The sequence below is a fragment of the Anneissia japonica genome, unplaced genomic scaffold (genome assembly GCF_011630105.1).
Source record: "Anneissia japonica isolate Jap-2015-1 unplaced genomic scaffold, ASM1163010v1 scaffold287945_len1679841_cov205, whole genome shotgun sequence".
Classification (NCBI taxonomy): domain Eukaryota; kingdom Metazoa; phylum Echinodermata; class Crinoidea; order Comatulida; family Comatulidae; genus Anneissia; species Anneissia japonica.
In genome coordinates, this window is record NW_022753015.1 from 97,725 (window position 1) to 113,099 (window position 15,375).

Genomic DNA, 15,375 nt, shown 5'->3' on the forward strand with positions numbered 1-15,375 from the left:
TTTAACCATATAACAGTCATTTGTATGCATGACAAGGTCGTCAGTATAAAGTGAATAAAGGAAAAGTGATAACATGCACCCTTGTGGCACGCCCATGCTTAAGGTAATATCTGAAGTAAATTGACCCACTTTAACAGTTTGTGGGCATTTGGTAAGAAATTCAAGGGTCCATTTACATGTATTTGCATTTATACCTAGCTCAAACATCTTATGAAAAAGCCTAGAAGGTATAACTGAATTAAAAGCAGAGCTGAAGTCAATAAACAGCATTCGAACATATCTTTTATCTCTCTCGAGATGTTGCAGCACTCTACGAAGCATGCAGATTACTGCGTCCTCGGTTGACCTGTTTTGACGATATGAGAATTGATGTGGATCAAGACCATGTGGGATTTTGGATTGGAGATGAACAAGTACGAGTCGCTCGAGACATTTCATGATGACGGGAGTTAGCGCAATAGGGCGATAATAATCGTTCATTAACTCTAATGATACTTTTTTCGGAATTGGTATTATGATGGATTTTTTTAACAGTTCGAGAACTTCCTGTGATCTCAACGGCCAGTTGAATATGAGTGTGAATACGCTGCTAAGCTGACTACTGTATGTTTTTAGGAGACGGGAGCTGACTCCATCAGGTCCGGTAGCTTTTACTGCAGTTATGTATTCCTGCATTTCTAGTAACATTTCAGTATGTGTTCATACTTGCCCTATTTATCATTTTAAAAAAAGAAGGGCAAACAAAAACAATTAATTTTTTTAGGCCTAATCATACATTTTCTTGCCTCAGCCTCAATCATGGTGGAGATGAGGTAGTATGGACCCTACATATGTGAAAGCTTCTCCCTGTCTGCCCCTTCCCCCGTCTCTATTTTGAATTCTTGGATCCACCACTGCAGTTCTCCCGGAATTGACTTCTTCCAACTTGGGACCCTGACTATGGTAAGGTCTGAGGAAGAACACCACATTATCCAATACTGCAGTAAAAATAATTAGTTCACAAAAGCCATAAGCTTTAAATCTTTTTACCAAGCAAAGCTTGAACTGGGAGCATCCCAAACCAGTGGTTATTATACCAACTGTTGTACAGTAACAAAAATTCCACCAACACAATCACATCAGAAATTCAAGACAAACACTATCAGAGAAGCTCCATCATCATTACTACAGCTGTCTCTTATACACATCTAGATGTGTATAAGAGACAGATCTTCATCCTTGTAGTTGTCAAGCGTCGGGGGCAGTCGCGTAGTAGAATATTAAACGTGTTTAATATTTCTCACGACGGCTTAAGACTGTCCCCGACGATAAATCGGGTCGGGCTGCGTCGGCCGACGCTGTCTGAGTTGGCCTTTAATCTCAGTGTATCTTGTTTACACTATGGCCAAGTAAAATTTATTGTTAGTTTCATGTCCAGAATTTGAAATGGTTTCTCAGTGAGGGGGTTATAATTTACCATCTGCTATTCTGTCTACAAGCAAAAGATCAGTCAACAATACACTGTTTTTAATAAAAAGCAGCCAAAAATAAAATAAAAATCAGGACCGATACACCTCTTACATTCTTCTTTAGACTCACCAATAACCTTTCGGGTTCAAAAACCGTTTTAAATATTGTTGGTTTCACAAAATACAAAGTAAAAAATTCTATGAAAATAGAAAACTTTCAAATCAAAATTTATCAAAGTAAAGAAAACATGAAAATTTAAATTTAGTCACTTCAAACATGACCCCCCCCCACTTTTTCTGTCATGACATATAATAAGATTTAACAGAAAGAGTGAGACCGACTACAGTTTTACATATTTACGCTAACTAAAGGTTTAATATGTGAATATAAATAAATAATTCAGTACAAACTACATGTCTGGTTTAGCTGTGGTCGCTCAGATTAATTCACTAAATCCAAAGTAAAAAAAATGTTCAAAGAAACTCTAACCTTACATTCCTACTGTAGTATCATACACATTAATAACCACAAGAATTCAAGAACCACAAAACTCTATCCAACCAACACTTCTACACTTACTGGACATTAACACTTTGTGTGTAGATGATTGACAGTGGTGACGGTCAATCATGCATTTTAGTTTAACATATAACATGTTTTTATTTTACTTCTTTGTAAGAACACCAAGAGACCTTGTTGATGAATTATTCATCACAAACTTGAATACCAATGTTTATTTTGCTCCAAAAAAATTTATAGATGGTCAAGCATTTTCCAACAAAAATGCCCAACACCACAATTTTTTTTATAGTTCCTTCACACTGTAAGATAAAATTTTAATCTTTTCAAAAGCATTGGATTTGCTATGCAAAATATTTTAACCGGTGAATCACCAATAGGTCCAGGTTTTTGTAGCAGTGTATATTTTGTAATTAGTTCCTTCATAGCATGAATTTATTAGCTTTAAATATCAAATTAGGAATTGTAAAATTCCAATTTTGCTGCTGCCGTCATAACCATTACTATCATTACTTACTATTTAATTATTATCAGACCAAAAATAATGGTTAAAGTCGAATATGAATGTTTGTAACAAAATAATATTTTTATTTTTACCGTATATGCTATAGATATTGACAATGTTGCCATATGACAACAGCAACGTTTCAACCATGACAAGAGACAATGATATTAGTGTGACTGTTTCAAATTACCTTCTGACGATTATTGGGTTTTTTGCAAATCTAACGGTGATTATTGTGTTTATCAACTGCAAGATTTATCGTAGATCATTCACGTATCTCCTGGTGCTTCAACAATCCTTTCTCGACATGATAGCATGTTGCCTCTATCTATATTATTTCAATTACCCTGCCCCTAACGGAAATATTGCCATCTACTGTAAGTTTACAACGCTTTTCTTCTTCTTTTTATCTGCCTCAACGCTAAACCTTGTCTTCATTTCTATTGAGAGGTACATCGCAGTGGTGCATCCATTGAAGTACTGGATAAGAGGTAAACATAAGCAAAGTTTGTTACCACAGTTATGTATTCCACTTGTAGCTGCATTTCTAGTAACATTTCAGTATGTGTTCATACTTGTGGAAGATCCTGCAGTTCCTGGAAAATGTACCTTTTATTATAAAAACGAAGGCTTTCAGATACTGTCAGGTGCAATTTTATTACTGGCAAATGCGGTAATTCCAATTTGCACTATGACATTTTGCTACTTTCGTGTACATATCACACTGAAGAAACAAACTAAAATTCGAGCAGAGTTAACAATGCAAGCACATACAAATCATGGTAGCGATGAATCAGCTGTTGAGATAAATATTTCACCATCGCAAACCCATCAGAAAGACAAGGCACATGATGCTCAACGAAATTTCATCATTACTATGTCCATTAACACACTGGTGTATACCATCTGTATTTCTCCACTGATTTTGCTGTATGTTGTTTACACGATATGCGAATGTTTCGATTTTATTGATCATGCCTCTCGCGACATTGCCTTATTGATTGCTGTATCTAATATGGCAATTAATCCATTTGTTTATGCCTACAAACTCAAAGACTTTAAAGAAGGATTCGCTAAGACTTTCTGTCGTCAACATTAGAGAGACTGTATTACATGCAAGTATCATCATAAACTGAGGTTAAAAGCCACCCGAAAGTTTGTAGGTTTTATCATGGAGCAATAAACATCATATTTCATGTGATATTGCTGTATTTATTGCAGTTTCAAACATGGAAGGTAACCCGTTTGTTTATGCCTACAAACTCAATGATTATAAAGAAGGATTCTTTAAGACCTTCTGTTGTCAATGTTATACACATATCAATGTTGTAATGCAGGGCTCCCAAGTCTCCTGGATTGTCCTGGAGTCTCCAGGAATTTTGGTTCATCTCCCGGTCTCCTGGAAATTCCTCATTTTCTCCCGGAATTTGAATTTCTTTTGTATTTCTTCAGGATTTTAACAGATTTCACAATTAGGGCTTTTTTAAGCTAAATTTTCCCATTCCTATGCATTAAATCTGGCAGACATAAGACTTATTGAACATTCTAGGCAGCAATATGGTATTAACAGTGACCTAACCCTGCTCAAGCCTGTTTGTTTTTATACTGAACATGGCAATAAAATTTGTACACACGTGTCCTTGTACATGCTTTTTAGCTACTACATGCGTCACAAACCTCTGCCTGTCCAGTTCGACAAAATCTCCAGGAATTTGACTTCCACAACTTGTAACCCTTGGTAAGAATTTAATCATGACAGAGATCTTGTATTGTCTTATACATGTACTGGCCAACACTCCTATTGGAGCCAAACAGTCAGGAAGGTTGAAATAAGAAGATCCCTCTGCACCATCCATGTAACTTTTCTCCAAAATATAGATTTGTTATGAATATTTAATGAACTAATGATTTTGGTATACCAAATAAAAAATGTAAAATATATACAAAATTTACAATAAATTCATTATTTGATGACTCGCAATGTAAGTAGGTATAAGTAGTAAATTAGTTAGCCAAAATAAGGAACTCAGTATTTGTTACAATAAAGATTTGTTTTTTGGCTACATCTTCTTATTCTTTAGCCTTAGACATACTGTACATGATTTGATATATGACTAAGAACTCAGAAACTAAGGATGTATTGCTAAAAAACTTTCAATAGTATATATATATATTTCAAATATATATATTATAGTATACTACAGTTTTATTACTTTAGAATTGAAAAATATTAGTGAAAAAAATTGTTTATGTCAATTAATGGACAAACAAGTTGTAAATGTAAATCCGGCTTGACACTTTGAAAGGAATGACGGGATTGGGAAGAACCGCTTAAGCTTGATTGCTGTAGTATACTGTATCACAATGCAATGCCTTGTACAGTAGTAGAAACAACAATTACAAGTAGTACAAGTTGATTCCAGTATTATTTGTGTTATAACCTTCTACTGTATAGTTGTATTGATGTGGTGCTGCAGAGTGGAGAGTGGATACATGTCTTGCACAATTTGCAAATTGTGCATGCTGTTTCTTACACTTGTTGGGGAGTTGACGGTTAATTGTTGTTAATTGCTCTTTGTATTATCATCGTACAGTGTTAATAATTTATCTTAATAGTTTTTACTGTTTTTTAATGTTTTAATAATATATTTTAATGTTTTAATAATATACCTTTTTACATTTTACTGTATTTTATACAGTTTCAATAATATCATTTTACTGTACTATTTACTGTACTGTTTGGAACATTTTAAAGGTTCAAGTCTGTTTTTAACTATTTATGTTTGATCGCTAGCTTCCAAGGTCACATTTTTTGTTGTATATATTAGACTGAGTAAAATGAATGGAATTGAATTGAATTTGTGGGTTTTATTTTTTATTTGTATTATTATATTTTTTTTGTTTGTAAAAAAGTATTAATAGCATGATGACTTACATTGAGGTATATTCATTTAATCTTCCAGTAAACTGCATACTGTACATTGCTGTACATGGCTGAATTGTGTATAAATTAACAAAATTTAAAAATATAATATATAAAAAATAGAATATGAATTTACAAATAAAGAAAAACACAAAATATGACATCAAAAAAATAATGTAGGAAAAATGAAAAATCTTTGAAAATCAAATCATACAGTACGTAAATATGCGAGACTTCAGGCCTAGCCCTAATTAATATGTATACTTTCAATCACCATAGGAGGGTTGGAGCTTATCCCAAATTTCAAGTAGTGTGAAGCGGATAAGTGTGATGATTCCCCTGGGTGGGATCGAAACCCCGACTTCAAGGTTGGGAAACCAAACCGTTTCCAATGCGCCAAATCACCTCCACTTTGATTATTTACTTAGCTCTTAAATTAATACGCTTCCAATTATTATAAAAGTCCATGATGATTAATTGTGCTCACTTTTTTGCTTTGGCGATGTCCTATTTGAATCTTTATTCCTTAGTAATTATATTAGTATTTATATAGTAATGATAAATCCTATTGCAAATTGTCTGATCACATAAAACATCAGAATTGCTTTCATTCTCTTTTCTTACATTCTTTTAAAAAAAAACCTTATTTAATACCAATTTGTTTTTCTTTTCTGTTTCTTGTATTTATATAATTATATTTATATACATTTTTTTTCCCTAATTTTTTTTTTGTAATTTAATGTACGGTAGTTTACAATCATACCCTGGAAATCAGGAAAGAACAGTGTACTATTAAATAATGAGTACCCAGAATAAAGGAAGATTTCCTAGGTCTGGCCTAGAGGAAGGTCACCCTGAAATCGTAGCCCAGCAGTAGCCCACGGAGAGGTCAGGCCTAGGCTAGGCCTGATGAAACTATCAGACTAATTCCTTAGTAATTATATTAGTATTATATGTAGCAGTGATAAATCCTATCAATTTTTAATCTTATATTTTCAGTTGTACTAGCTACTGACTGTGTCCCACCCACACATGGCCTATATTTTAATATTGCAAATTTTGTGATTATTAAAATAAAACATCAGAATTGCTGTATATCTCCCTAAAAAATACATTATGCTGAATCATACGATAATTGCTGAAATAAATCTTGCCAAGTTTGGATATTGTGCGCACAGTTTTAGACAACTTTGAAACAACAGCAACTCAAATGAGCAAAAGGAACAAACTGCACACAACATACACAGCATATCCTTGCTAATAACAAATATGCCATGGTCATGCTACCACAACATAACATGTTGGCAGCATTAAAGAAAAAATTGTTTAACAATACTTGATTTTTAATAAAGCACTACAAGATTTCTAAACTCAATCACTGAAGAATTACAGTTTTAGTTTAGTTTAGTAATGTAAAAACTTGGGTGAATTTTTGCACTGTAATCAAAATAATGTTAATCATTACAATGTTAATGATTGAGACTCAAAACTTTGGTTTAGTACTAAAATTACCCGAGGCTCAAATTATACACCCGGTCCCATCTAACTTCCTCTAGAATTCAATAAGGTCTATTATTATGTTTCAATTAACAATAAACATCTTTCTAATGAATTGTTGAATGGTCTGCAGCAATGAAAGGAATCCATTAAAAGATGACAGACTACCTGATCACTGACAGAGAGTCATGGAAATGTTTAACGTATGTAATGTTTGCCCATGATGAAAGAACGTAGCAGATGATGATGATGATGATGATGTTGAATTGTTACTTCTTATTACAAAATCAATACAAAGTACAGTATACATTGTAAAGTCTGTGAGGCATCTTTCTTAGTAGTCAATTGTGCTGGTTAGTAAATATGGCAGGTCGTGGGCTTAATTCCCACCTGAATCACTTGCAAATTTTTTTTCGCAAATTTGGGAACGTACTGAGTATTTGGTAAAATAACACGTCAGGTAGGGTCAAACATAATTCCTATGATATTTTCCTGATGCAAACTCACATCAAAATAGCATATCAATTGCAGTAACTGCTCCTTGCGAGGGGATCGGATTCAACACTAGTCACTAAGTAGTCTACAGTCGTGGTTATAGTGTACTGACGTACAGAGTATTTGGTACGATATAACATATCAGGTAGCGTAAAACATCAATCCTATATTTTCCCGATCCAAACTCACGGTTAAATAACATTTTTTTGGCTTATATCCTTTAATCTTTTCATTCGCAAGTAAATAAGGCACTTTTTTCTTAAATTAATAAAATATATGATATTGAAATTTTGTTTAAAGTAAACCAAAACTTTAAGTAAAATTTGTATGAATTTGCACAGAAAATTGCCAGGAAAATAGGTGCGCAGAGCAGTAACTACTGCATATTATTATTATTATTATAAGATGCCAAGACCCAATTTTCGGCAAAATCTGCGTGGAACTCAGCTCATGTTTATGAAATGTGCGTACAGATTTCTAGGCCAAATTTGTTAATGGAAGATATATTCCCGGCATAGGCCTAGACCTTATTTATTATTTTACAGTTTCTACAGGCTCCTATCTAAAAAAGGCCCTATCCTAGGCCCCTAGGACTAATAATACAAACGAGGCTGGCCTAGTATAGTATGCTAGTTAGTAGTATAGTAGTAGTAGTAGTAGTAGTAGCACTATCTAGCCAGGCCTCCCTAAGGCCTAGGCTAGGTCTTACTTTTTAGTCTAGGCCTAGGCTACGCCTAGCCATCATTTTAGTATTGTAGGCCTAACCCATAGGCCCACTAGGCCTAGATAGCCTAGGTGTAGGGCCTTGCTTGGCCGCCGCTTAGCCTTAGCCTAGTACTAGTAGAAGTAGTAAAGTAGGTCCTGGCCTAGCCTAGAGAGAGAGGCGGCGAAGCCTGGTTAAATTCGTTGGATTTTCAAAATTAGAAACCAATGTTGTTTGCGTTAATCAGTTGCATGGTATTTTAAATACTTACACCGCAAATAAGCGATCCAATAGTCCTAGTGTCAGATCCTTCGTAGTCTACTCAACGAATCAAACTCGTACATAGGGCGCTGACATGTTGGATGAAACGTGTCCTTGCAAATATTTCAATAAATTATTGGAGTAATATATTGCTCATTTAATATACCATTAATATTGGTTCGTCATTTTTATTGAAGTACAAATACTAATTATATGAATTAATATTATGCTACTTTAATGTCCATTTATAATGACAAATATTCTTTAAAAAACAACATTTTAGACATGCCTAACCTACGCTAGGCCTAGCATGCAAGTATCTCTGTTTACAAAAACTGTGTCATTCTGGCATGGGGATGCCGCTAAAAGCATGCTTGACACTTTAGCGTAGGGCTTATGGTTGGTAATTCGTGGCAACGTTTATCAGGTTGCGTTCCTAATTTTACATTTGTTTATATTGTAAATTAGATTATGAATGAATTTTAGGTTTAGGCCTGGATGGGAGACCTGTGTATGTACAGTTAGTAGAGTAGTCTAGTACTGACTAGCTAGGGGCTAGGCCTAGTTACTAGGCTAGTAGAGTAGTAGGCCTAGGCATAGTACTAGTTAGGAGGGCCTACTACTACTACTTGGCCTAGGTAAAAGGCTTACTAGGTTTAGGCCCAGGCCTAAATTGTAGCAGTAGCAGGGATTACAACACCCTGATGATAGTAGTAGTAGGCCTGTCGGGTGTCACCCGATATTTAAACAAATCTCCAGTTCTCCCAATCGAATGTAATTTTCACCCGATTTCACAGGCAACCCCCTCCTAAAAAATACTCCGATTTATGCATAATTTGATTAATTTGATTGTTATTATTCAATGTATTTGCCGCATGCTCGCTTCGCGGTGCAATAGACAAACAGCCACCAACGGCCAATGATTTGTAGTGACGTGACTTTTTTGGTATCTTGCATCATCTTTTGGTTAATTCTGGAAACCTCCAGATTTTTTTTATAAATCTCCAGATTTTTTTAAGATTCTTAAAAAAAACCTCCAGATTTTCATAACCCAAGTGTTGGCAGGTCTGTGTATCGATAAAAGGTTTGAGCGGATGCAAGTTCGAGCTAATGTGTTTAGTGCGAACTATACACCTGCTGTACCTGCCAACTCTCACGCAATGCACGAGTCTCACACATGAGCATTCACTTTTTGCATCTCACGCCTATGTTTTATCTCGCGCATCATGAAAGTGTTATTTATAAAATGTATAGGCCAATTTATACCCTAAAATTCATTAAAATAATGTGAATTCGTCATTAAAGTGTAAATACAGGCCTTATGAATTTATCTTAAAAAAGTTTACCAACCGACGAATATTCAGTAGTGAAGTTCGATCACTAGAATTAAGAAAAAAGAACAGAGGGTGCTCTATTTTGTGATTTTTTTACCTAGAGGGCACTATATACACATTTCATTTTTTTTTGTCTCGCGCATCAGATACCAGCGAAGTTGGCAGGTATATAACTACACCAAGCGCAAATTCACCCAAAACATAAATTATTTATTTATTTTTTTGAATGCCAAAATGCACTGTGAACCAAGGTTTTGAAAGTTTTTGCTACTTTTATTTAATTATTTCATGTTTGAATTAACCATGACAAATTTAACCACGGTTTTCAGTTTGTTTAAACTATGGTTTTGTAGTAAAATAAAAAACAAATTATAATTTATAATCATAATAGGTATGACTGTAATAACTAATTGAATTTCATCTGATACTGTACAATTTGTAAATTTATGTATGTATTTGTAAATCGATGATTAAATGAGGGTGTGCTAGCTTATAGAATATGAAATAATAAAAAAATTATTAACATTAAATTTAAATTAACATTAAAATAATTATATTTTTCGCTAATAAATTTATGAGTAAATCCTATATATTTAGTATATTTTAAGTCTCACATAAATATTATATATTATTATTTAAATATCTTGTTTTTTTTTTAAACAAGTCAGCCTAAGTAAAAGATGACTCGGTTTGCTAGAGGTGGAACTGCCAATAAAAAGAAACCGGAGCAGGCAGCATCTTGGAAGGATCTTAAAAAGGATTTGAAAGCACTTCCTGTTGGCCTGCGTAGGACAAATAGAGACAATGGACCACTTAACAGGGTCAAATCCAGAGATAGCAATTACAAGTTACAACCTAGAAAATTCAAACAACAGATGCTTATTCCAGAAGGATTCGAGAAGATCAAGGGTCGATTTGATGATGACATGAAGAAGCCAACACTTGTGGAAAGTATAAAGGAGTTAGATGAAAAATTGAAGGAGGAACAGAAGAAATTAAATGAAGCAAGAAAATTAGGAGATGAAGAAGGGAAGAAAGACAAGAGGAGAGAAGTTAGGAGACTAAAAAGGAAGAAAGCCAAAACAAGTAAAATGGTAAGATTACTGTAATAGACAAGAAAGTAACTATTGGCAGTAATGGACCTTTCTGGAGGGTTAATCAAATTAAACTTACTGACCAATAAGAACAGGGCTAGTAATACACACTTGGCCCACAAAAACACATGTTGTCCACAAACACGCATACGTATCTGCTGTCGTTTTTTTGTTGGATCTCAAAATATCAATATCCAAGAGGTGGGCCATATCGAAAAGGTCCATAAAGTACCACAGTTGTGTCGTCACAACACCAGGTGGCGCCCTTCTGGACATTGGTTATCGTTCATTACGCCTAAATGACTTCATAATCTTAATGGCTTAGAATAGGCTTTCTGGAATAGGCATTTTAAAACCCTATTAATAATTTACCATCAAAATGTACTAAAAACACAAAAAGCTTGCATTATATTGGCTATTGAACACACATTTAATCATTAATTAACATTTACGAAGACAAATTAAGATACAACTTCTTAATAATTACGTTAGAAATTGGGATCAGTGGTTTTTCAGTGGAAAAAAATGGCATCGGTTGAACGCCTTTTGTGCCGCCGATAACAATAGAGTAGTATAACACATAACACTGTAGTACTCTATTACAAACCCAAATCATCGTTACATAATTGCTATATTTTCTTTTGTGTGTATCAGGTTTGTTTTCATTGTCGTGAAACTGGGCATGGTGTTGCAGACTGCCCTCAAGTTACAGAAGAGCAAGACGAGGGAGTAGGAATGTGCTTCCGATGCGGTTCAACTGAACATGACATAAGCAGATGCAAAGCTAAAGTGAATCCTCTCAAAGGTACTAATTTTTCAAGTCAGCAGTCATATGTTTGTTTCTAATGATTATGGCAGAATATAATGTTGCATCTGAACATTAGAATGAGTTTAAAGATTGACTGTTCCATTCAACAAGGTGGTGGTGGAAGTGTCAATCTTTGAACGAATGAAAATATTCTTTCCATTGCACGAGTAAAAAACATTCATTATTTGTTTTATAACACCTAAAATAGATTCTTGTCATTTGATATTTTATGAAAAAAAATCAACCCTTTTTCTGAATGGAGATTCTTCCTGATGATAACATAATTAATGTCGAAATATTGAATCTCGACACATAGGTGTGCATTTCGATACTTGGAGTATGAATTATACCATCTTATCGGAGATTCTTGTAATTTGATATTTTATGAAAGAAAATCTACCTTTTCAGTCCAGCATCTTTTTAACCAATCAAAAGATTGTATTAGGTTGAAGTCATGTCATATCCTAGGCGCCGTGCAATGGATGTCATTTTATAGATTTAATCTTCCGGAAAAATTCTTTGTTTCCTAGGCACCTGGCGTGCAATGGACAAAAATGGATAGAAGTGAATATATATGGTGGAACTAAATTTCTATGAGGAGTGACGAAATTGGGTTAATAACCCATGTCGCGTGATACGAAATCCACCAATCAAATGATTTAGGTGTGTTTATAAAAAAGGATATTTATTTATCGTAAATAAAGGCAGTACTGTTAATTACAAACCCTTAAAATCAGTTACAAGGAATGATACATTTTCAGATTAGACAATAATAGCAAGAGTAAAAGGGCTAATTACAAACCCATAAATCAGTTACAAGAATCATACATTTTCAAATTATACAATAATAGCAATAGTAAAAGGGCCAATAAAATTATATATATTAAAATGTTCTTATTAAAATAGTTTTAATGTAAAACAAAAAAAAGGAGCATAAATTCAACAAAGAAAAATCCAATAATTTCAACAATTTTGGAGAACACAGTGCATTAGCTGAAATTCTGTTGACTGCTCATCATGCATATCGTGTCCTCATGTTTGTATTCTCATTAAAGTTTTATTTTATTGATTATGTGATTTGATGTATTCATATTTGTATTACTCATATTTGTATGGCAGCTTCATATAATAAAGTATGTAAAATTTTTAGGGATATTAGTTTAATCCATGTATGTATTTTTATCACATTGGTTTTTCTTGAAGGTGAAGTACCATTTGCCAAGTGCTTCATATGCGAGGAAATGGGTCACCTGGCTAAGTCATGTCCTGACAACCCCAAAGGCCTGTACCCCCTAGGTGGGGGATGCAAGACATGTGGATCAGTGGAGCATAGATGGTGGAACTGTTCCAGTGTGAAAGACAAAGGTAAATACTTCTGGATTGTCCCCACAGTATATTATCCTTGGTGTGTATTGAAAAAAAATCCAATCTGATGCAACATTTGTACTTCAACATCCATGTCAATCAGTTGTATAACATTTATATACATATACTTTTAATAGATTTAGAAACTGCCAAGCCATGGACCATTTCAACTATAGACCCTTTGATGAGTGCAGATGCTGTAGATGGACTGCAAATTCAAAAGCCTCGCAAGAAAAAGAAAACTGGGCCAAAAATTGTCACATTCTGAACTCAATTGGATGGTAATTCAGAAGGAAATGTAGGAAAAGCTTGAACTGTGGTTAAGAATGAAGATGGTCGTAGTCGTGGGCCACAATGTACACAAATTGATAGTTGTCATTGCAAACACAATCGGTGGAGAAATGACATGTGATGAAGAGGGTTTGCTATACATTTTAGAAAGTGTATGCTAAACTTAAAGCGGTTAGCAGAAGTGTCAAATTTGTCATCATGGATGTTTGCATGCAAATTTATACTGTATCCCATTGCTTTGCAAGGGACATGAATTGAGCTAGTAGAAAAAAAAAACCTTTTACATTATGTGTTATATAACCTTGTTAATGACATTGTAATTTAACAGATATACATCTTCCTTTTAATTTACGAAATGCCCCATATTTTCTACATGTGTTAAATCTACCTAATTTGTGGAGTGGCACAATGGTCATTTGAAGCCGGATAGGCACTAACAATCAGCCAACGCGATTCCATGGAGACACAGATGTGATAACTATCAGCAGAAAACGTAAACCACTCCCACATATCCAAGATGGATTCATAAGCCAGCAATAATGCTATAAGTTTTTCAGCTATTTGGCTGCAATAAGGCAGGAGCACTGCTACAGCCTTAACAATCGGCGCTGGTTGTAGCTGCTCCTCGCCCATAATAAGGTTGGTAGAACCAAGTCTTCTCGGATAGGGACTTTAAAATGGAGATCCATTGTATTGTAGCTACCATGAAGCGTCTCTTTACAGCTGCTAGGTAGTCACAGACCACGGCCTTACCTTTACCATGCTTTTAATTTTTGTGCCCCAAGTTCTAGGCTTGCATCACTGAAGTACAGAAACAGAAGAATATAGGTTTACAAATTTATTTTGTAATTTAATAAACATTTAAGAGATTTCTTAAGTCGTTTGTACACATGTTTCTGGTTTCATTGATTTTCCCTCTTAATGTTCATACTATACACATTTTTATTATACACCAAGACAACACTGAATAAATGATTTCAATATTTATAAGGCTTACAATATAATAAATCCAAGACACAGAATAAATGTCAGGAATTTATCCATTTCTCAACATTAAGCATGACTATCAACTTAAGGAACATATATTTTAATGACTGAATCTTCTATCAGTGAGTTAATTCTTTGTTAAATCCTTAAAATGATTGTATAGTGTTTTAATGAAAACAATTTGGAATGAACACAGCATAAAGTAATATGTTTTTAATAATAGACTGATTGACATAATTTCACTTATCTAATTATTTTACATCACTAAAGTTAATGATTTTCTTTAGCAATTTAATGGGTTAATAATACAGTAATAACATTTGGTCTTGAAATATTGTGATGTTATACAATATTATTTGCAGCTGTAAAGAAAATTATAAACTATCAAATTTTCTTTGACATGCCTAAATATGGTCATGAAGGTCTATATATGGGCATACAACAATTTTTTGTCAGAGTCTCAACAGGACTTTAACCTCTAACCACACTATCTTGATATGACTTCAACATGCCCATATATAGATGTGTTGTGACATCATCATGCAGTTCAAATGAATTCATCACCTGAAATTTAGTATGGACATATTATCACATACTGCACATTAACTATCGAAACAGTCATGATACAACAAATGTTGGCAAATTAAATACGCAATCAAATATTTAATATTTTGTAATTCTAAAAACAAAGCTGGTGTTTTTTTCAACAATAAAAACACCAATTCACAGACTTTTGTAAAGTATTTATGCTCAGTTATTATATGAGAACCAAAATATTTTAATAATAAACAATATACAGACAGGATAGGATTTTATATTGATGCCAGCACCACATCACTTATTTAAACTAATTGTACAAAACTAAGCATCAAGCCTGAAAATTACTATGAAAAACAGTTATATTTTATGAAAAAATAACATGTAAATATAGCATCACTTGAATACACTATAAGCAGAACAAAAAAATATACTATTATATCTTAAATTAGTTAGCAGGATTGATTTACTGTTCTACAATCAGTGGTGTATCTAGAAGTGCACCCCCCCCCCTCTCTTCCTTAAAAAAAAAACACCATACTCAAGTAGTCAAAATCAAATCATCTTATTTTTTGAGCTAGCTCCCTCACCTAATCATCGAGGCCCT

General features: G+C 33.9%; 2 protein-coding genes across 6 annotated transcripts; both read left to right on the forward strand.

Annotated features, from left to right (window-relative positions):
- The first annotated feature begins 2,589 nt into the window (after positions 1-2,589).
- On the forward strand, positions 2,590-3,642 carry LOC117122652 (octopamine receptor beta-2R-like). Its single transcript, XM_033268331.1, has one exon. The coding sequence runs from the start codon at positions 2,622-2,624 to the stop codon at positions 3,570-3,572; it is 951 nt and encodes a 316-aa protein (XP_033124222.1). The 5' UTR covers positions 2,590-2,621; the 3' UTR covers positions 3,573-3,642.
- A 4,869-nt stretch (positions 3,643-8,511) lies between these two features.
- LOC117122643 (zinc finger CCHC domain-containing protein 9-like) lies at positions 8,512-14,231 on the forward strand. Of its 5 annotated transcripts, none has more exons than XM_033268321.1 (5): positions 8,512-8,529; positions 10,351-10,780; positions 11,435-11,585; positions 12,792-12,953; positions 13,091-14,231. In XM_033268321.1, exons 2-5 carry the CDS (start codon positions 10,367-10,369, stop codon positions 13,219-13,221), a joined length of 858 nt encoding a protein of 285 aa, XP_033124212.1. In that variant the 5' UTR covers positions 8,512-8,529; positions 10,351-10,366; the 3' UTR covers positions 13,222-14,231. The 5 variants fall into 5 exon arrangements, with proteins under 5 accessions (XP_033124212.1, XP_033124207.1, XP_033124208.1 ...); XM_033268316.1 differs by lacking the exon at positions 8,512-8,529 and adding an exon at positions 8,622-8,779; XM_033268317.1 differs by lacking the exon at positions 8,512-8,529 and adding an exon at positions 8,625-8,779 and having other exon boundaries at positions 10,355-10,780.
- The last annotated feature ends 1,144 nt before the right edge of the window (positions 14,232-15,375 follow it).